Source organism: Rhinolophus hipposideros (genome assembly GCF_964194185.1).
Source record: "Rhinolophus hipposideros genome assembly, chromosome: 2".
Lineage (NCBI taxonomy): Eukaryota > Metazoa > Chordata > Mammalia > Chiroptera > Rhinolophidae > Rhinolophus > Rhinolophus hipposideros.
In genome coordinates, this window is record NC_138048.1 from 37,508,432 (window position 1) to 37,531,551 (window position 23,120).

The 23,120-nt window shown below is 37.1% G+C and overlaps 1 protein-coding gene across 1 annotated transcript in view; it reads right to left on the reverse strand.

The window, feature by feature from the left end:
- MORC1 (MORC family CW-type zinc finger 1) overlaps nucleotides 1-23,120 on the reverse strand; it is a gene marked incomplete at its 3' end in the record, with an annotated part of 160,187 nt that overhangs the window by 17,620 nt on the left and 119,447 nt on the right. The window contains exons 19-23 of the mRNA XM_081077229.1: nucleotides 22,569-22,811; nucleotides 18,840-18,944; nucleotides 7,477-7,546; nucleotides 5,289-5,355; nucleotides 1,825-1,971 (exon numbers count right to left, since the gene is read on the reverse strand). Coding sequence (XP_080933355.1) covers nucleotides 1,825-1,971; nucleotides 5,289-5,355; nucleotides 7,477-7,546; nucleotides 18,840-18,944; nucleotides 22,569-22,811 — 632 coding nt within the window. The remainder of the gene's footprint in view (nucleotides 1-1,824; nucleotides 1,972-5,288; nucleotides 5,356-7,476; nucleotides 7,547-18,839; nucleotides 18,945-22,568; nucleotides 22,812-23,120) is intronic.

Sequence of the window (23,120 nt, forward strand, 5' to 3'; positions counted from 1 at the left end):
CAAAAATGATAGCTATTAATTATGAAGGAGGCCTGGTCCCCTTGAAGCAATGTCCCAATCATTGGACATGTGGTCATACCCATACATTTTTAATAATATGACACATGTATTCAAATACACAAAGGCACATACATATATAATTTACTGATATTGCCAACTTAGTGACCAACTGGTATACCTGAATCTTAGATCTAGTAAGTAAAACGCCAGGATTCAAATCTATGGCTACCCAATTCAAGCTGAGAATCTTCCATATTACTTCGGATCAAATACTGACAGAAGGTAAGAAACTGGCTAGGGATTCCCATTCTTTAGGGACTGCCTATACTACAGGCCACAGCAGTATGAGACTGATATCCACCCAGATCATTGGACAAGTGGCCTTTTCCAACCTCAGAACATCTGTGTAAAACTGAGGTCTGGTCCACTTCTGTCTCTTTCCCAGGCTGGTATAAGCTTGCCAACCCAGGCACTACGGTAGATTTGGTGGTGAGAACTTAGTGTTCAGATGTAGCACTCTGGCTTCATGTTTTGGTCCATTAACTTGTCTCTGGATGCCTCGTATCATTAGTGAAAACGTGTCCTGATGCAAAGTCCAAGGAAGGTCCACCTACATATATAAGCAAGTGCTTCTTCCTTTCTCCTGCGGCAGGACTCATTAGAAGTGTACCCCGAAAGCATAGGTGGGTCCTTCATGCCCACATAAGCACAGCCCCAGAGCCGTGGATGCTGCTGCAGAAACTTCCATAAAGCCCAGGGTAACTGCAGAATTGAGTGCATGTCTACTTCACACATGAGATCACAGCCTGGGCCTGAGTAGAGGCTGTAGCTTCCTATATATAAAAGCCAACCTCTATCTTTCTTTTTCTTCCTACCTGCTTCTATTCTTTGCTAACTTTCTTCTTCAGGAGGATTTTGTCTGTCACTGATCAGAAAGTCAAAGTAATTGTCCTCAGGAAAAATACTATTCTAGCTAAAGCATGTTTTGTGGTCTTCTTGGCAGAAAGCCTTTTACCTCACACAGTCTCTCCTCATAGTCTGCGAAGCCTAACCAAACCAACTGGCTGCATTAATTTGGTGGCATTACTGCTCCTGCCTCCACCCTCCCACATGAAACCTATTTTAGAGCACTCTTCGGTATCCTAACTTCTTTGGCTTGCTCATAAAGCCTCCTTCTGTCATCAGTCCCTATTTGGAAAAACTGTGAATTCTGGACTTTACCCACAATGTGTGTCCATCCTTTGAGAACTGAGATCCAGATATCTAAATTCCTCATTAACCATATCCACACATGTTAATATTCTACGTTGAACCAAAAGTAAAACTCAGTAACTTTCATATCTAAAGCTACAAAAAAGAGATTTTTTCGAAGGCTACACAAATGTCATGAGGGTCTTTTTGGGGGGTGGAGAGGGTGGGGAAAGAGAAGAAGGAGGAGGTAGAGGAAGAGGAGGCAGGGAGGGAAGGAAAGAAGGAAGGAAAATAAAGGGAGAGAGGGAGGGACGGAAGGAGAGAGGAAGGGAAGGAGGAAATCATTCAGTAAGGCAAATTCAGTAAATTCTTTATGACATTTGAGAGATGACTAACACCCACCATATTGCCTGACCATGTAACAACAGGCAGTTAGTGACTGCAGTTCTATTTCAAGGGACATTTAACCCATGGTATGCCTAAATCAGTACAGTCAGAAGACAAGTCATAAAGTCATTTTGTTTAATTTCCTCATTAACATTATCACTTAATAAGGAACAAAAAAGTCAGGAGTAGTCACTGCTTTAGAAAGTTCAACAAAGCATATGGAAATATGTTAATAAATATGCATACCAGAAATTAGACATCAGTTTTCTTACTGTTTCCTTGACTGATGTGCTTTGAGAAGACTTTGTCAGCAAAGGAGGAACTTTACAACCACCACTCACAGAAACTCTGCATTTGTGTCCAGAACTTGGATTTAAATCTTCCATCGGCACACTGGACAAAAAAAAACAACAAGCTGAGGTTTATTATTTCAAAGTAGGAATCACATTAGATACTAATTAATTCAGAAATGTCAATATACAACACATGCAATGTTAATACACAACAAATGAAAGCAAGGACATCAATGTAATGCTGAAAACTGTCATTTATGTAACTATATACACTCAATTCTCAAGTAGAAGAATTAATATTTATTCCTGACAAATCTTGTTTGAAGGTTTTGGGGTGCTAAAAATTAAATAGAATTGGTGGTGATTTATGCTTAACAAGAGAAGTCACATACCATTTATCTCTTATTTGCTGAAAGAGGCTTTTAAACTAAAGTTCTATTTTAGCCTGGAGGAAGCTGTGTACAGAAATTTTTAAAAAGGTGGCAAAGTCAGTTGAAAGAAATATTTAGTCAAATCTGGAAGAAGAATGTTCCAGATGAAGTGTGATGATCCTGGGATAATAACAAGGTAGGACTGTTCAAAGAAGCATGAGAAGGCCAGAGCTGTTGAGGTGAAATGCACAGGAAGAAAAGGGAAAGAAATGAGGTGAGAGGGCATCACTTGTGGCCATGGAGCGGGAACTGGAGTTTTTTCTAAGCAGAGCAGGCACTACCACTGGAGGGTTTCTTGCATGGGAGAGAGGTGATCTCATACATGTTTTAAAAGAATAACTGGCTCCAGCATGTAGAATAATTCACAATGAGGATGCATAAAGTAGTATGTTAATGAAACCCAAAGCTTTCAGTATTATGGGAACAAGAAAGTTCAAGAGGGATGGGGGTCATGCAATATGGAAGAAAAAGCTGGGTGGGCAGGTACGGGTCAGATCATGCAGGGTTGTGTTTGTCAAGTAATAGGAGATTTTTTTTAATCTTCTCATGCTAACATCCATAAATTAAGATGACAACTCTACACACTTTTATATGTTCATACGATAATAGGCCTTTTAAAATATGGATAAGTAGTTCATACCAAATGAAATGTCTTCTATTGTCAACAGTTCTTTGGCATTAATTATATTGTCTAACTTCAGCTGATAGTTTATTTAAGATTAAGAATATTATGATGCTTAATACTTTGTTAAAGAATACTTGCATGATGTCTGAATGTCCATTAATAGTAATCTCCTTTAGGAAGGAGATTATTTATTACTATTATTTATTATTGAAATTGTATTAAAGAAATCCTTTAAAAAAAATTTTTTTTACCATTTTTGGGATGCTGGAATTTTATACTGGTGTTGGGGATAGAGGGTAAAATGTACGACACCAATGCACAGAGATGCCTCTCTGAACCTCTGTTTCTTTTCCTACCAAACGATAACACTGCCTGTCTCACAGTGATGTGTTGAGGAGTAATTAAGATATACAAAGAATTCACCTCAATGCCTACTGTTAGTAAATAGTACCTGATTATTATTGTCATTATCATCATCTGTATCCGCACTACCACTAGTAATGAGTTTGCTAAGATTCTTCCACTAAGATTGTTTTAATTGGGTCGTAGTTCTAACATTCATATTGTACTTAAGATTCAAAGATGATTAAAAAAAACACAACCCCATTAAAACCTAAAAGTAATATATAAAATCACACACACACACACACACACACACACACACATACATACACACACACAAACACAATGTGTTTTAGTTCTTGGATAGATTTTAAATTTTAATTCAAATCTTAACAAATAACTCTAGGGTAAAACATAGTCCATATAATGGCCTAGCAATAGCACTGGAGAAAAATTGCATCATTTATTTATTCAATCAACAAATATTAATTAATTATAGCAACTTTTAGTCAGATGCTATTCTGGACACTAAGAACACACAGAGATGCGCGATACAACCCCTGCTCTTATGGAGTGAGTTAGCATCTAGTGAAATATATATATATATATATATATATATATATATATATATATGTATATATATATATACACATAATAAGCAAGCTAGAATGTATAACATTGAAAGAAGGAGATGATAATGAGATACTTTAAAATAGTAGTAAATGCGTGCTCTAGAAAAAAATAAAACACGATATAATTTGATAGTGTGCCTTGTCAGAAATGGGGCAGGCTATTTGAGATGGAGTGGTCAGGGAAGACCTCTCACAGGCTTGGAGTCATGAAGAAGAAAAGACACGGCCCCTGTCCTTGATGCAGGTTAATGCAATGGAAGACAGATATTCAGACAGAAAATTCCACTTGACTGTGGAGGATTGCTCACCATTGTGTGTCAGAACACAGTCGCCATTTAACAAATAATTATTGAAGTTGAATGAATTATGAGGAAATATGATCACTGCAACAGAGGCTCTGTGAATACTTGAACTTGACTGGGAGAGTCAGGCCCCAAAGGAGAGAACACTCGACTTGAGACTTGAATGAAAGCTAACAGACTGGTGTACAAGTTTCACAGGGCATTCAAACAGAGGAAGCAGTGTGGACAAAAAAATGGAAATGTGATAAAGCAAAACTATAAGCAGTTTAAAAACTCTGGGATGCAAGGTGCGGGCTGAAGAGAGAGGCAGGAGTAAAGGGGATTTGTGCCGTTCTAAGGAGCTTGTAACTTATCTTAAGAGTGATGGGGCTATGAAAGGCGTTTGAGTAGAAGAGTGAAGTGATGGGATTTGAATGTTAGAGTGACTACTCTGTCAGCAAGTGTAGGAGCATAGAAGCTCTCTCTCTTTTTCTTGCATTTGATTCAATGTGCTCCTATGCAAAAAGAGCAGAGGCTTTGGATTCAGAGACACTGGGTCTGAATGTCTGAAAAACAGTGTTAGATAGGTTTGTAGTAAGTGAGGGTAAAAGCTTGCTTCCTTGAAAACATTCTTGTCATTCTATTGGATATTCAGCTGAGTTTATTTTTAAAGTCACGAGTCTCCTGTCAAGAAAATTCTAGCATGCAATGATTATTATAATTACATATATATATGACAATAAGATAATGAACCACATAAAAACTGGTTCATGGCTTCATAGTCATACTTTCTATATGTGACATTTTCCATTCTTTGACTAAATTACAGTAATTTGAATTAGTTGCTTTGCCAGGAGTAGGAAGTCAAGTCTGTTCCATTTCATTATTCCCAAATCCTCACAAAAGAAAATGAAAAGGTTTGGGAAAAACGTAAGAAATCTAGTGTATTCTATTCTTTCTTGTCTCCTTTGTAAAGTTTGGTTCCATTCTTAATTGCCTTTGCTTGTTGCTATTATTTTCTTTCTTCTTGTATTTAAACATTGATAATTACTTTTCAGCACTATAATTTCACTCACTTGGATTTTGTATAATTGCAGTATACTCACCTTTCCCAGTTAAGTAATGAAGAGTCTCTCTTTATTTCTGTAGTATCACTGCACAGCTCCTGTTTTTCTTCAAAAGAACATAGACAAAATGAAGACAATCATTTTTTCATGATCGCACAATAAAGTGAACAGAAAAAAGTGTTAGCAGTTCATTAAATACTTATATATAATTCGGCTTTGTATTCAAACATTCTTTTGTAAAACTGCACCAATATGTTCTCAAGGCAATTTATAATAATCTTTTAATAAAGTGTTTATAGTGCGTACAATAATCCCAAAGCCTCTGTAAATTTTTTTGTCATTTCTTTTTAATGATGCTTATTATTTGCTATTGATGTGCATGCGGTGATTTGATTAGGATTCCCAATCAATTCACTTCTCTCACCAGCCTCTGCCCAGACAACCACTTGTCTTCCCTCTAGTACCCTACTCTATTCCACTTTGGGTTCAGGTTCAAAGACATTGACAGATTCCAATCAGAAATGTGTCTCCAGTAAAGTCTTACTTTACAGCAGGAAGAGACCTACAGTCATTTAGTAGGTCTTCTCACTTAGAAAACCTCAGAATTGTAGTTCAGAGAAATTAGTGGTTTGTTTACAGTCCACAGAGAAGCAGAAATGCTCTGATCCCCTTGGGTTGGTTTCAAGAGTGCTTGGGGACAGTATCAGCAGTAAGTCAATGTGTTCTTCTTTCATCTCTTTTTAGAATTCTTTGTGATGATCTATCCAAATAGCTTGTTCCACCCAGTAAGCCCTGGCCCACAAGTTTAGGACCATTGAGGGCCGAGTGGAACAGGACAGCAACAAGGAAAGTTTTACATGGTGGGTAAATGGCTGAGGATCTGTCTGCCTCTGTTAAGGAAATACAATGGAATAGAGAGAGGTTTCCCAAGCACACTGCAGGCTCTGTTGATTTTGCTCACTGACTTGGAAGGTGAATTTTTTTAACCCGACAGCCAACTAATCTATAATTACAGTAATTTGAAGTATTTCACAATTTGTCCCTTCTAAACCTAGGTTGAGTGTTTGAAATTAAATATTAATTTTAGGATCAAAATTATATTAACAATTTTTCCATTACACTTTGTAAACCCAACAGGCACACACTTGACGGCATGTTAATAGTCAAAAATTTCTATAAAAGACTGGTTTTAAAATTAAGAGACCCTTACAAAAGAAATCCTGGTTGTGAAATTGCAAATTATGCTAATTAAGATGAAAACGAAAAAGTATGATTTCTTAGGGACCTCACTAATGAGTTCAAATATAAAGACGTGATTGAATGGCTGATTAGTCTACCTAAACAACAAAGTATGAAGGGAGGGAGAGCTTATAATCAAAAGTGGACACAAAATCATGGCATGAATCAATACAAAAAGGGTTATGATTGATGAAGCCAAAATAAGCTGAGACTTGCTAATGAGACTAATAAAGTCTTTAAAACTTATTTCAGAATAAGAAAATGACAACAAAAATAATAGACTTACTGCTTAGGCTCAGGGGTATAAAATTGGAAGAGAATCATTTAGTAATAATATAATATATAATAAAAGAATTATAGTAATAATAATGAATGCACACTAAGAAAATTAAAAAAAAAATTGATGTATTCTAACCTGCATTTTATTTAAGGAAATAAATTTTTCTGAGTCCAGTTTATTCCCAGCTTCTCCATCCAAGGAAAATGTCTTTAGATTGAATATTATAAGATGGCAACTTTACGTTTTAAAAAAAATTAAAGTCTCTCACCTGAGACAAATTACATCTCAAGGACATGAAGGAACTAATGTGTTTGTTGAACTAGTCTTAGTGATCTCAGAGGAATCATGAAAAGTAGGAAAAGGACTAAATGACTGAAAACAGGAGAATGTCACTATAATTTTTGAAATGGATTCTGAAAATTATAGATTGATAGCCATCCTCCACAAATTTCTAAGTTGCAGTCAGTGTGACAGTGTTAGGGGCACAATTCTCAGGCAGGAGGTATCTCTCTGCTTCTTCAAAATCCATGAGGTTGGCAGCCCTCTACCCACCTGCCTCCCACTTCTGGAAAAGCAAAGTTTAATTTTTTAAAAATTCAAACTGCTGCCAAACTTCTGATCTATAATTCACATAAGATACGTCATGTAAGTCACATTGAAAACATTCAAACGTTATAGCTAATGCATGTAAACTGAATTTTTTTTTACCTTTTTTCATAAGAGAAACTTCCTTTTCTTCTTGTTTCAAAGATACATCAGCATTACTTTGGTTTAAAACCTGAAAAACAAGCTCTTTATTTAAGGCTGAACAAAAACAGAGGAAATATAGGCTTGCAAAAATGACCTTGAACTTCAGTGTCCCTATCAGAGAAGAGACCACAGCATTGCCAGAAGTACACTTTTATGTGCATGTTATGAAGGGAGACAATCATACGTGTTGTAGAACATTATATTGCCATGCATCTCAAGGATGCTCGTATTGTAACAGTCATATTTACTTCTACCATTTCTTTAAAGGGATTTTTACATTTCTGCCAATCATTGTACAGCTATTTTTAAAAATCTGTATCTTACAAGGATATAACAATGACTCCAACAAATGAGCCAAGTGTTTGATTCAGTTGGAGCAGCTAGGAGCCTCTGCTGTTCTGAGGAGGCTTAAAACACGCCTGGTTGCTACAGAGTAGACACATAGTAGAACTCAACTGCAGTGCAATGAAAACCTTGGGGAAGTTGGGGTCTGGGCCTTGAGGCCCCAAAGCATGATGGACAAGAATATGGGGGCAGGGAGCTCTCCTAGAATACTAAGGGAAGGGACACGTTGTCTTTTCACAGGATCCTGGGAAATTTGTCTAAAGGGGGTTACAGAGCTTGAATGCATTGAACGCAGGAGCCAGGACAGTTGGGGGCACCTGAAAATGAGGGGATCCGTATGTGAGATGTCAGGGGTGAGGGTACAGATGGGTTGGTAGATTTGGGGGGTGGATGTGCCATTTAGCAGCTAGGTCATCACTTTAGAAACCCTGTTAAGACCCATTTTACAAGGCTTACACAAAACAAACATATTTTGAGAATATATTTCTTTAGGGGAGAGAGAGCGAGAGAGAGGGATAGAGATAGATTAAGTCCTTCAGGAAAACATACCCATACTGCTCCCTATATTATATATTTTGTATATCTGTGAGAAGGTGGGGGAGGATGGGACAAGCAGTAGAAAATAGGGAAGACCCCTGAACATGCACGAAGACACAACCGTGTTCCCCACATCCATTACCTGGTGGAAGGTGTGGAGCTGTCAGTTTTCTGGAGCTTACACATTATGTATGTCTTTCATATCCTGCTCAACAAACATGGGAGGGAGAGGCTATCAACCCTCCTTTTCTCCCCTACCAGAAAATACAGGCATATATCTTACATGGCATTCTGGAAACTGCGCTGTCAGGAAGCAGGTTAAACGGGCACACATGTAGCCTACCAATGAAAGAACTGTGAGGGTATGCAATGTTGCTATTTTCTATTTTACCCAAATCAAGAGAAAGAAAAGCTTTGTAGGTAGGGGAAAATAGATAAAACTGATTCTAAGCTACTTTTGTCCGTTTCAAAATATTTTTGTACTTAACACTGTAAATAAATTCATGCTCCAGGAAGTAAATAGAATGTACATATTTTTTTAAAAATTCATTTTGCAAAATGACCTTAAAATGTATGTCTTATTTATTTCTGATGTATCATAAAATTCAAAGTTTTCTTATGATGTGCTGATACATAAGGAAAACTTACATACTTTAAGTGTCTCTAACTTTAAACTAAATATTTTTGACTCATTTATAAGAAGTATAGACAATTTCCCACAATAGTTAACAGCAACGACAGATTAAGCTTATAAGAGGAACTATATATGCCTTAAGTTATAACCCCTTTGTTATAACACATGATGATTCTGCTCAGGATGTGTTCATTTTCTTTGCTGAAAATCTTTCCTACGGTGAAAAGCAGACAAGATGGCAGTAGCCAAGATTAATAAAAATGAGAAGACTCCCAGCAGGGAACTTTTGTTGGTGGTGTTATTAACACAGTCTCATGAAATTATTTTTGCATTTTATTGTTTAGTTCTCTGCTTTGAGCTTTGCCTTGTGAAGGCTGTTTCCATGAGGATCAGATATGTCCCCTCATCCCTAAAATGTTACTTAATATGAGCTTTACCATCTCTATTGCAAGAGAGATTTTCTTCTTTTTCTTTCCTGTGTTTTCTTTCTTGTTTGGCATAGAAATGCTTAAAAGATTTTAGATAAACAATTCACAGCACACAGTATTCCTTTTAAATAACACTATGTAAATAAATATCTGAGTTTGTAGGATGCTCCCTTCTATTATAGTGTAGCTTTGAAGGTCTGAATTTTTTCAAACTGAGACAAGAGACATGTAGTTGTCTTTTTAATGACAATATTTGCATATTTTGATACTACTCACAAAGCTTTTTCACATATTGTGAGGCAAGACCGTGTGGGGACAGAGCCAGGAGTGTAGTTTCCAGGCTCTGGGCCTCACGTGGAAAGGTGCTGGCTCAGGTAGTAAATGGCCATCAACTGTGATTGGATGGCCATCAGCTGTGGCTAGTTGGCCGTCAGCTGTAACCAGTGAGCCACTGGGCACTAATAAAACTGCCATGGCTACTCTAGCAGCAAAATGGGGTCTAGCAAGAAGATGCTGGCTGAGCTAGCAAAAGCGGATTGCAGTTAGCACAGCGGATTGCAGCTAGCAAGTGAGGTTGGTTGGCAGAGAGAAATGGACGGCAGGTTATAGACAGTGTGGCTCCTGCTTCCTGTGTCTCCAACTCGGCCGCCAGCGTGAATATAGTGGTATGACTCTCCTATCTATGGTTCCGTGGGTGTTCCTTTATGGCTTCACCATATCCTGCGTTCTTTTGTGGGGAGCGAGCTGAGACCCCACATGACACCCTCTATGACACATATATTACTTCATTTCATTATAGAAATGTTCTCCAGTCACTTAGGCTTAACTATGTTTCATATTCTGCAGTTTTGGGATATCTTTTTCCTAAGATTTTACCTCAGTCATGAAATAGATAACACCTCCCACACAGTAAATGAGAATATAGTTAAGTCTTAACATGGGGTTTTCAATACCTCAATTAAAATTATGTTAACAATGAGCAGGATGGAATTTGTCAGTTCTCCAAAGAATGCAATGGATCAGCATAATACCACATACTCAATTTTGTGAAGTATATATTTAAGAGGGTAAATACATCATAAATAAGTTAGAGGAAGGAAAAAGAACATATCACAATCAGCTGTGTAACACCTACCTAATTCATTTATTGTTAAGGAAGCTTAAGAACTGGTTGATATCACTTTATCTGTTTTCTTTCCTTCTATTTCTTTGTGCCTCAACTTACCCGCCCCCAAAGCATTTATTATTATCAAGGAACCATAAAGGCTACCAAACCAGTAAATGTCTTCATTTCTAACTCAAAGGCCCTTTCTGTTTTCACTCTTTCATAGTTAACATTAGGTTCTAGACTCCTCCCTTTCGTTCATTCTTATTCAATAAAACTGATTCCCAGTTTGAGTCAGACACTGTTATGGTGAAGAGACACAAAGTCCAGCCTCTACAGAGCTTATTTTCTAGTGAGGGAGAAAGAGATAGAAAATCAATAAAATAGTAGGTATGATATATTATGTCAGGTAATGTAAATTCTGTGAAGAAAAATAACACAGGTAAGAGAAAATTCCTGCACAACTGAGCCAAGCTGCCTCTTTGGGCCCCACTGTGTTCACACCCTCCATTTCTCCTCTCTAGCCACTTTCCCACAAACGTCCAGGCACCCTCCCGTCAAGGTCTTTGACTTGTTGTTTGCTGCTGATTTGTTTGTTTCCCCAATTTCTTTCTAGTCTTTCCTAAAATATCCCCTCAGTCAGACCTTTCTTGCCTACTTATACAAATTGAATCTCACCCTTGCCACACCCAACACAGACACTTCCTATCTGCTTTCTCTGCTTTAGTTTGCTACTTGGCAATTATCATTAACTACCATACACTGTATTTTATTTACTTATCTTGTCTACTGTCTGATTCTCCCACTAGAATGGAAGCCCCATAAGGACACGTTGTCTATTTTTTTTCTCATGTTCCATCCCCACTATCTAGGACAGTAACTGACACTTAATATACTCAGAATTTTTTTTTTAAATAGTTTTTCTCTTTCCAGTATGACTCCATTATCACACAGTTATTTCTTTAGACAAAATCTTCATCATTAAGTGTTCTTTTTAAAACCTTCCTAAAGCTCCTGACTGCTTCCTACCACAAGTACAAACTCTTTATCTGGCTTTCAAAGCTCTTCTCAATGTGATTGTAAATTATCTGGACATAATCCACCACCATCCCACCCACACACACAACACAGGGTCACTCTCTAGCTCTCCCTTTTCTTGCACAAGCAATTTTATGCTCTCAATTTTCATTCTTCACTCCCATCTCCTGGCCCACCCAATAAAGGCTGAATTTTCTCTTTTTAGAATTACAGAAAGTAGTTTACAAATATTTTTTGTAACACAAAAAGTGATTTTCATTCTGTCACAAATCATCCCATTATTTCTCATAACAACCTTGAAAGTAGGTAATATTATTCCTATTTTATAGATAAGAAGATCAAAAGTTGATACAACTGACACGTGGCACGTAGGTCTGAATTTCAAATTGGGTTGTTGTATCAGAGTGCAGAGCCTGTCTCTTTTCCATAACAGATTGCTATCTCATGGTTTTGTAAAATTGACTTCCAATTTTCCTTCCCCTTAAGGGTCATATACCGGGGGTGCCAAAAAAGTGTGTATACATGAGTTATATTCATCTTTTGCTGTCAGTATATGTTGAGTATTACAATTTTAATAAAGTTTTTTTCTTAAATGTGTATAATTTGTTTGGCACCCTTTGTATTTTATTTTCTGGTGTCCCTCAAAATATTTAACATAGTATTGTTGAATAAATGTGTCTTAATTGGTGCGTGGTTGCTGATTTGTCCACACACTGGCACTTGAATATTTAGTTTCATTATAAGTCACCCAGGAGATTTTCCTTTAGGTCACGGACTGTATCACATATTATTTTTCTGTCTATCTATAAATCTGTTGGCAATGATGCTGTAGAGGGTGAAGATAGATGACTTTTCCTCTAAAGCTCTTGGGGCAACTCTGGTTTGTATCTTGTAAAGGGGCTGGCCCTGCTCATAAAATTTCTGACACTGTGAGTAATAATCAGAGCATCATACAGATTCATATAGATGCAATGGTAACATCACCAACCCAGAAAAATGACTGAGAAAGGGCCTACTTTTGAAATTAAGGCAACTTCAATCATCTGAAATCATGTTATTGCAATACCAATGTAGTTTTCCATTAAAAATCTATTAGGAATCAGAAAAATTAGCTGTTAGGGACTAGCTAGGCAGGTTATTTGCTTTTCTTCTTTTTTCTAAGTCTTCTTTTGGATTACTGAACTATGTTTTTGCTTTTATTGTCATGTAGTACTGATGCCAAAACAGAGTACTTGTAGTTATCATTTTGGGTGTTTTGTTGTTTGTTTGGCCACCATAGAGCATAAACCTAAATGTTGGAAACTCATCAGCTCTTCTGTGCATTCCTCGGCTTTCATAAAATACAACAGAAGTCCTATCAATGACCCAAGGGACTCCAAGTGGGGTGATGCCTTTCTTGAGCCAGAATCAGCCTATTTTGAATACTGTCCAAAGAGCTAACCAGGTATAATTGGTAAAAGACATAGGTGAGTTCTGAGACAGGAAGATGGTTCCATCCACTTGTTCTTTCATTCATATGCCTTTCTTGAACTCCAGAAAGTACCACACTCTGGGTGAGACACTGGAAAGAGGTTAGACACCTCTTTCATAGTGAATACCAGAGGCTCCGTTGCAAAACTCGTAAAATACATTTGTCAGTGGTAATCTGGCCATCACATTTTTAAAAATGTCTTCAGATTGGGAAAATGAAATTCATTTGCCGATCTGCTCTGAAGGGCCCGAGCAAGCCAAAAAGACTTACATGACCACAGATGATACAACGGCTAAAGTCAGTCAAACCAAAAAGGCATTATGGTTCTTGGTTATTGAACAGACAGGTCTAACCTAACCTTAAATAACCACACTATAGATATTCTTTCACTGTTTTAACAATCTGAATTTGCCACTGACATTCAAAGCAGTAACTGAAAGAAGATTATTACAAAATATGAAAAAAACAATAAACATCAGTATTTAGGAGAAGGTAAATGTTGCTTCATGTTAGAGTCAGATAATTTGAATAATGTCAATTTGGGGTATGTGCTCCACCGAGATGAATAAAAGCAAGCACATGAATAACAAAATGTTAGTATTTTTATCCCTCTGACATGAGTCAGCAAATTAATTATTCCTACCCAACTTCTCTAACTTACTGTTGGTACTGGTAATTGTATTCCCCTGTTGTTCCTGAATTTTGAAGCTTTATTCAAATTAATCATTTGCTTTCTTGCCCATCTGTCGTGGTCTGGCAACCTAATTTTCCTACTTTCCTTTCAGAACAGATCCCCTAAGATATCTAGTCTATAGACTTGTTTCTTATATCTCATCTGATGACATAAGTTGAGACTGCTGGCCTCTTTGTTAGGATGTTTGGTAATCTAGTTTCATTGCTTCATTTTTATTTTTCTTGCTTCTGTTAAGCATAGTGCAGTGACAGCTAATCATAATACATCACTTTGAGGAGCACCGGGGTGGTATGGAGCTCATATGCCAAATTTTGCCTGGAGTAGAGTTGAACTGCCAATTTATCACATGGCAGTGTACCAGAGTTTTTAATTGAACTTAGACAAACCCTTAATTACAACAGAACCACAGGGCACTGCTCCAGTACAGCAGAACTACAGTAACTTTTCCTCAGATATTGATCGCTCTGATGGAGGCTGGACATCTATAAGAAGTTATAAAAGAATTGCTAGTTCCTTCCCTTCTGGGGTTAACTGAGACAAGTTTGAACTTGACTCATGGGTTTGAAAATGCTTGATACCAAAACACTTCAGAATATTCAGTATTTGTTAAAAAGAGAGGTCAAGGTATGTGTTTTGAGCATGGAAAATGAAAAATAATAGGATTTTCTGGAGGCCAAAGGTGAGATGGCACCTGTTCATAAGAGGGGTTGGTGGTATGGTCTGACTACAAACATGTAACTAGAGCAATAATCTTGGGCAAAGAAAAGATGCTCCTTTCCAGGAATCATCCCCGGTATGATGATCTGAATGACTATTATGTGACTTAGGTTGACTGGAAGGAGAAAAGCCTGGTCTTGAGCAGAAAATAATTTTACTGTATAGGTCAGATTTAGAGTGGATAAGGAGAAAAACGGGCTAATGGAAAGTTAGCTTAATCTTGGCAAGGATCAGATAATGGATTGATTTTTTTTTTTTTTAATAAGTGGAAGACTCTTGCCTGGCGAGTGCCCACCTGTGGAACTCTGGAAACCCGTATAAGCCAAAATGCTGAATGTTAATCAATACAGTATGTATTTGGACCTTCAATCCTCACTCCTGAGTAAGGTATGTTTGTGTACTGCAACCAACCTATGGAATAGGCTAGTTGAATCGATATGGAGGACAGAATATGAAGGTGGATGATAAAGAGAAAAGTCAGAAGGAGTGGTTCAGATAGTGAGAGCTGAAGTCACACAGCTAGAATTCAAGGTAACCATTCCTGGCAGTGTGACCCTGAGTGAGTTTATTTTCCTTGTCTGTAAAATGGGGATTAAAAGAGTACTTCCTCCTCAGGTGATTAAAAGCGTTAGATGAGATGATGTGAAATATAGCACCTGAATTTCATCATGACTGCATTAAAAAAAGGAAAGGTTAATTCAACTAAAACGCACATGCACATACACACACAGTAGAATTTCAGAAAAACAGGGTCAGAGATAATAAATCTGGATCAACTAGTTACCCTGCAACGGTGGAGGAAAGTGTAGCTGTGCTAACAAGATTGTGAAGCATAATGAAAGAAGTTCTCTGCAGTGCAGACTGATAGCCCTACACATATTGTCTCCACAGGTCCACCTGGGAGAATGCTTAGGGCATTTTGAAGAGAATTAAGATGTCCTTTAAAAGAAAACTCCTCATTATTTTCATGACAGTTTTTTAATCTCTAGAAAATGAAGCATCCCAGTTGGAGACTTCCAAAGCTCCAAATCACATGCAAGGTCTTACCAAGAACTCTCAGTGCACAGACTTTGAAAATGAATAGCCTGTGCTGGCTAAAAGGCCAAGCATAAATTAACATCAAAAAGGAAAAAAAAATGCCATGGAAATGATACCAATGATCAGAATATGATCAGTATATGATCTGATCAGTATATGATCAGAAGCCACTGAAGATGAGGAAAATGAAGGTCTGCTTCATTTGATAGGAATGATTTGGGAGCACGTTGAATGTGATACAAAGTGTGGAGCAAAGAGACAAATATTAAAAATGACTAGAAAGTAAGGATTATCCCACTGGGAAAAGAAAAAACAAGAGTCTGTGTGTGTGTTTAAATCGTTTCAATAGACTATAGGCCTTAGAGAAAGGAACATGAAGAACGTTCAAACAAGAATTAGGGGGAGTGGGAGGAAGAAGATGTTAGGAAAACAGATCACACTGTGAGTGACAGCAGGTAAGGTGGTTCTGCAAAATGAATGATAACATGACTGAAACAGTCAGCAATGGTCAGTTTCAATATAAATCAGACAAGTAAACAATATTCTTATCATTTCACTTGAAATTGCACAACTGTCAGTATGATATCCAGAGTGAGATGTGCCTGAAACTTGGAAGAGAGAGATATGAAGTGCCCTAATATGAAAAAAAAAATCTTTTCAAAAGGCAGACTGACAGACCCTATGAAGACAGAAAAAGAAAGAATGTGCTGATCAGAATAGAGTTATTCTCCATCCGATATAAAACAATTCACTCATAGATAGGTGCACAGGGTGAAGAGGCGGGGCCCTTTTAGTGTTATGGTCACACTGGTAACATCACCTCATCATCTCTTTGGGGGAGGTGGACGGGGCAGGCTGTTTGAACTGGAAGCCTTTTGAATATTCAGGCACGTAACTCATCAGCAGTTGGCTAGCCCATGCAGATTGGCATAAAGGGAAAGAATGCACAGTATACGTTAGTCTGTGATTTCCAATTGGAGTGAGGCTGTATTTATCTTTTAAATGACTAAACTGCCATTGTGGTCTTATACAATAGTCTCATGAGTTTGGATAATGGGGAATCATCCCAGTGAGATGAACTTTCTTCAGTGTGCTGAACATATACTTTTGAACGTATTACACCTGAAAATAAGACCCTGAGCCCTGTTAAATTCACCAAAATAATAGAAACCACCTGTATGTGTGTGTGTGTATGGACGAGGGGTGGGGGGGAGCAGGGGGGTGAGGGAGGTGTCCTGTGTGGTAGCTAATTGTTCTTCCTTCAGTGATAACCTGTTGCAGCACTGTTAGCCCTGAGTGCTTTCCTTCTTTAAATGTGGCAGGTGCAGGGTCGGAATTAAAGCACGTCCACGCACACGCACACACATGCACTACAGTTAGAAGATAACCGGGAAGGAGCCCAGGGGTTAAGAAGAATATTTTTTTTAAATTTCTGAGTTTAAGAAAATACAGACAGACATTCAGAATTATTTCCTACTGGAAGTTATTGCAACTATAGCCAAAGAGAAATTAATATGCAACTCTGGATAAGGCACATTCATCCAAGTTAAATAGACACCATGAGTTTGAAAACAAGACTTCCTACTAGGCGCACAGAGATACAAATAAATGATACCACACACATACACGCAAGGAACTTAAGAACTCGGGAAACATTACAGAAAAAGACAACAATTTTAATATAAATGTCGTACTTAATTTATGAAGAAGCACTTGCTGTAGGCAAAGCCCAGAGAGGTGACAAAGCAATGGCTACATGAAAAACACTTCACTACTTTGAAGATTCGGCAAAGCAGGCGGTGACTAGCACTGTTTACAGGTACTACTATATCACAGTCTGCCTCACCGAGGTAAATGGTGGTGGTCTTGTTTATACTAACTGCAGTTTTCTCTTCCTATTTGGCATCTGATTAAATTTTTACCCTTTTCCTTTGGAAAGTACTTCAGTGTTCCCTTTCTTCACGTCCTTGATTTAGTTGTTCCTTACTGTCAATGTGCAAGTTCTTTCCTGCTCCCTTTCATAAATCTCTCCTAGACCTTTTCAACATCCCCTCAGATGGCTTCTTAAAAAAATTATAATTTATAGATGAAGTGCTATGGTGCTTGGGAGTAATAGAGGCAGGGGGTAGGGGATAAGAATGAATCAAAAGTATCCATGAGTTGATCATTGTGGGAGATGGAAAATGGGCACATTGGAGTTGATTGCACTGTTTGAATTTTCCAAAATGAAAGAAAAAAAAATTATAATGAAACCAATTACCATGTACTTTATGACAATGATTTTTCTGCTGAAGGACACAGAAATTGGGCTAAAGTCAGAAGACTTTATTGGCTCATTTGTAATTGAAATCTATTGTGAAATTCCAAATAGCATTTTGAAGTGCCTTACCTAAAGATATGCACAATAAGGCCAGGTCCTTTTCTTAATACTCTCACTTATATTATCATGTCAAAAATAGCAACCATCTAGGTGACCATAGTTATTCTTATTTAGATTAAAGTTTAGCTATAACCTTCTTGGCAGTAAAGGTAAAAAGAGAACTATAGTGAGTAATAAAATTCATAAAAAGAAAATACCGAATAGATTTTTTCCTGACATTAAAATTCTAATGCCTAAATGAACTTTTGCATTATACTACAAAGGATGCTATATAACATTATGAACAATGTCTTTAACAGGACGTCACAGATGAAGTGTTCCTCAGGCAGCCAGTCCTTGAGTCAATTCTTCCTAAGGACCAAGGGCAAAGCAACTCTGTTGGGGTTTACAGTAGAGTAGTCCAGATATGTAGCTGTTTGACTAGACTACCAGGTTAGAGTCAGGGATACATAATCTACAGGTGTAAATGGAAAGTACGTCTGTATTTCTTGAATAGGCTTTTCTTAGCAGAACTATTTGACAGTGGCCTAATTTAAGTCAATTTAGAATTACACTTTCTGGTGAGAATTCGTATTACGGATTACAGACAGGTTCAGATACTTTGGGCATGCAGGTTTGTGGATGACCTTCAAGTTATATGGATATAATTTATATGTATTTATATAAAGTTAAAGTTTTAATGTTAAACCCTGGTAACTAAAATGAAAAGCATCATGGGCTAGCGGTGAGGAGATGTAAGTCGCAGTTATAGTGTTACTAGTTTGTGTAGCTTTAAGCAAGTAACTAACTTTTCTGAGTCTTATTTCTTCACCTGGAAACTATGTTATTCCATTAACTATTTCAATTACTCTGAGGCCCTCATGTGAAATGCTTCTTGGATTCCTCTAATCTTTATGAACGTGAATAAATCTCAAGGCGGTAAAATTTATCTCACCAGGATTAGATCTGGATCACTGTTGCTGGTTTCCACTTCAAGCAAAGCCTTACGTTCCTGCACAAGGTTCTGATTCTGCTTTCTTTTCATTTCCCAGGAAGAGGCCTGTAGCAAAGTGTTAACAAAAAATACAGACGGATTAGTAGGGATCACTGGTATACATCAAACTACCTTCATTCACCCTCTGTTAACTCTTGTACAGAAGGGGGGCTTCTGTAGGATAAACAGAGGAAATTCAATTTCTGATCTTTTCTCTCAAGAAGTATATGACATAGATAAGCATATATAAAGGTTAAATAATGACAGCCAACAGTAAAAAAAGAATATCATAAGACAAATTAAGTTTGAAATGAGTGGTGTAGGCTATGTGCTCAACAGTGAATCAAAGGGGCTGCAGTATTTTGCAAAGGATCTGCATGAATTACTGCCTATATACTGAATAAATAATGTTTCATATGGACACGTACATTGTTCTTAAAATGTGTGTAGATGTTGGTGGGGGGGTGAAGACATACATTCATTTCAAAATATCTATGATGGCTTTCTCTTATTATGTAATTCTTAATCAGTGGATACTAGACATGCCTGGTGTTATACGAGATGTAGTTGTTCTTTTGTGTGTGTGTGTGTGTGCGTGTGTGATATTGAAAGGCTATCCTCATATCTGAAAAGATGGAAACCATTAGAATGGAAAATATATGATGCAGGGAAGGTCTCCTTCGATTGGAATGGCTATGGCTAGAGGTAGACTCTTAGCTTCTTCAGAGCAAGAACTGTGTCAATCTCTTAGTCCTCAGTAAATGCTTAATATTTTGTTTGTTTGTTTGTTGAGTGAAGTGAATTAATAAAGGACACTGGAGGAAAATTAAAAGGAATTAAAAGTTGCAGATGTAGGAAACAATAAGAATATTACTTCTATTGGTAGCCCTGTTTTCAGGAAATGGGGGCAAAGTGGGTTGGGATAAAAATAAAAAGTAGAATCTTCTGAGAAATACAAGGGTGTGATAAAAACATTCTCTAGAAAGAACAGTTAAGTACCTGTATTAAAAGAGCTGAAGTGCAGTACATGTAAGCTCACACATTTGTTAATTCCAGAGCCATTTTTATCAAGCTTTTAGAGTACATCATAAGATTTACTGAGAGCATTTCTGCCTTCCTAATTCCATCTACTTAGGCTAACATTAAAATTAATTACACTTTCTGCACCTCCTCTGGTTGTTGTAATGCCTCGTGTTGTGTTTACTGGACAGGATATTAAAAATTTACTGCAACTAATCCTCAAGTAATTGAAAGTCGTTTCAATTGAAGTTTAAAACCTGATTAAAGTGATTTTTCAACAGTTTATAAAGAATTACACAGTCTCCTGATCTAGACACCTCACTTCTATATTTCTGTAAGTATAGAATGTCTTCTAAAGTGAAGTATTCTTACCTTTGCAAGAGTTGACATTTGCCTGTTTCCCTTTCTTCACACCTCCCACTTGCTAATCAGTTCATTCTAATCTTCTACCCTCTTCACTCCAATAAATACAATAAAATTCTTCCTGAGATAATTCTTATTACCTTTAGACCATTAAGTCAATAGACTTTTTTTAGGCCTTTGGCCTCTCAATAGAATTTAGCTCTTCTGATCACCTCTTCTTGAACTGCTTTTTACCATTGCTTTTTATCCTTCACTCTCGGCTTCTTACTGCTCTTGCTATTCCTTCACAATCACCTGTGCACACATTATCTGACAGCTAGCCAAAAAATGCTAAAATCCCTCAAGTTTCTATCTAGTCTTTCTTTTCTTCTTACTCTTACTCCTTTCTTGGTGTGTTCCCTTGGAAGTCTTGAACTGTGTCAGCTCAATTTCTGCCCCTCCTCACAGGCTCAGCCACCTTCCAGGATTCCTTACTTCAATGAATAGAATCACCAACCAACCAGGTGCAAGAGCCAGAAATTCTGTTGTCATTCTTGCCATTTCCCTCAGTTCAGCATCTATATCCAAACTTCAAAAGTTTGGACATCCCATTTTTCGGGGAAGATTTCCCTGTCCTCTCAGACAGAGTAAAAATCCCTGTTATAAACACTCATGCTGTCATAAAAAATGCCACAGTAGCAGTTTACATGCATCTGCATAATTACTGGATTGTCTGTCTCCCTGTAAATTTGATGGGGCAGGGATTATATGTGGTTTTCCTCACAGTTAAATATATATATTACACTAAGTGAATCTCTGTATTTAAAATAAAAAATGTCCCACTCTAACACTTGGGCACACTTTAACTTTTCAATCACTTGTGTGTTTTTGCAGCATGCAACCTATCCATATAATATGCCAACAAAATCCCAAATCTCTCACATACCAACACACACACACACACACACACGTCACTATAAAGTGATAAAACTACTTTTTAACAAAGTATTACAAACATGCAGTGTTAGGAACATAGCAAGGATGGAATAAATATCTGCTAAATATATGAACTTGTATAGGTATGATACATAATTCAAAGTAAAATTCTAATGATTATACACAGATTAAGCTAGGCTTCTATAGTAAAAAAAAAAAAAGATTTAGGGCCCAAACTTCAAAAGTATAGGGAACTGGACTTCAAGTATTTATAGAGAATGAGCTACCCAAAAACAGAATAAGGCTGCCTTAGGAGGCAATAAGTTTCCATCACTAAAGATTTTCAAGAAAACTCTATACACCATTTGCCAAAGATATTACAAAGGAATGTGTGAGGTATTTTTGTAATGTAACTATTGTTCAGAAGAATTCCTTTTGAAAGAACCATGCCTAAAATATCTTGTCTCCCACAATGCTTACTACAGTATCTTAACACAGGGCAGAAGTTCAGCAGATATTTGCTGAATGAATTAATATATTGCTTTCAGAGCCTATGGCGATTCCTTTTAATATTTTTTATGGTGGCCCATATCCACCCTTGAAGGGTGAATTTAATTTCTGGAAACAGTAAAAAGGCATTAGAAGTCAAATTTGATGAACAAGGCAGGTAAACGAGGCAATGAATTTTGTCTCATGAAAGATTTAAAATGGTAGTGAGATAATGTCCATAATCATTTAGCACTGACTCTGGCACAGGGTAAATGCTCATTCAGTTGTAGGTATTATTATCAACTGAGTCTGATGGCAAACTCTCAAAAAGGAATTAATCAAGGGTAACATTGTCAGGATGAAAATATAGTGATTCTTTTAAAAGAAACAAACTAATTTGGATATGTGGGCATTCTAGGGTGGTGCATTTGTTAAAATCATTCTTAACACTTAGCGGTACTATTGAAATTACATCCCATTTTTCCAAACCTTGACTATAGGGGTAATTACCTATCATAGAAGTTGACTAAGCATTTTTATTATAAAGCAATGAATGCAAAATCCTCAAGATTACAGGTTTATCCTACATAAATGAATATGTCTCTCTTAAATACAGATTTAAAATCCTTTTCCATCCAGGTGTTCTTCGGGAGCCCTTCAGTTGGTTGAGCTCTCATTGTGGTGATGTGCTGATATTAGCAATCTGACTTTACTTCCAAAAGAGAGAATACAGAAGAAAAAATAGAAATTGGGACATTGTCCAGGAAACTCAAATTACAATGTGTATGCTATTATTAGAGCGCTTTAAAAATGTGAAAATGAAGCAAAACCTTTACCAAATGCTATTTCCAGAGTACATGGATTTACTATACATTTGGTGAATAAGAAAAAAAAAAATACCACCTGGCATCCCTCAGCGAGGTTGACATTTTCTGGCAGGGCTGCTGAATGTCTCTGCTGTTGTTTCACTTTCCTTTGTGAAGACTTCTTCAGAATTCTAGTCTCTGAAATGTACTCTATATCAGAGTCTGTCCCTTCTGTATTTCTTTTACAGCCTCTGTGGCTGACCGAAATCTCAAAGGATGCAAGAGACTCACACTTCAAGTCATTACCCGAAGGCCTGATTTTCTGAGTTTTTGTATTTTCCTTAAAAAACAAAGAACATGTTTTTATGGTTTTGGTAGCCAGCTTATTTATAATTCATCACCATTTCCCTCAAAACCTTATAGCATTAGGTGAAATGTATTACTAACAAAAAACCTTAAAAAGCAGAAGCTTAGAAACAGACTTTATGGATACCACTATAATGGCTCATTCAGAATCTGATTCAGCAGAGCTGGGCTTAGTCACAAATATAACTTCGAGAATGCAGAAGACCCCAAATTGAGATCAGTATGCTTCCTGACTTCCTCCCAACAGAGATTTCACTTGCTTTTGGCTTCATAGTGCATATAT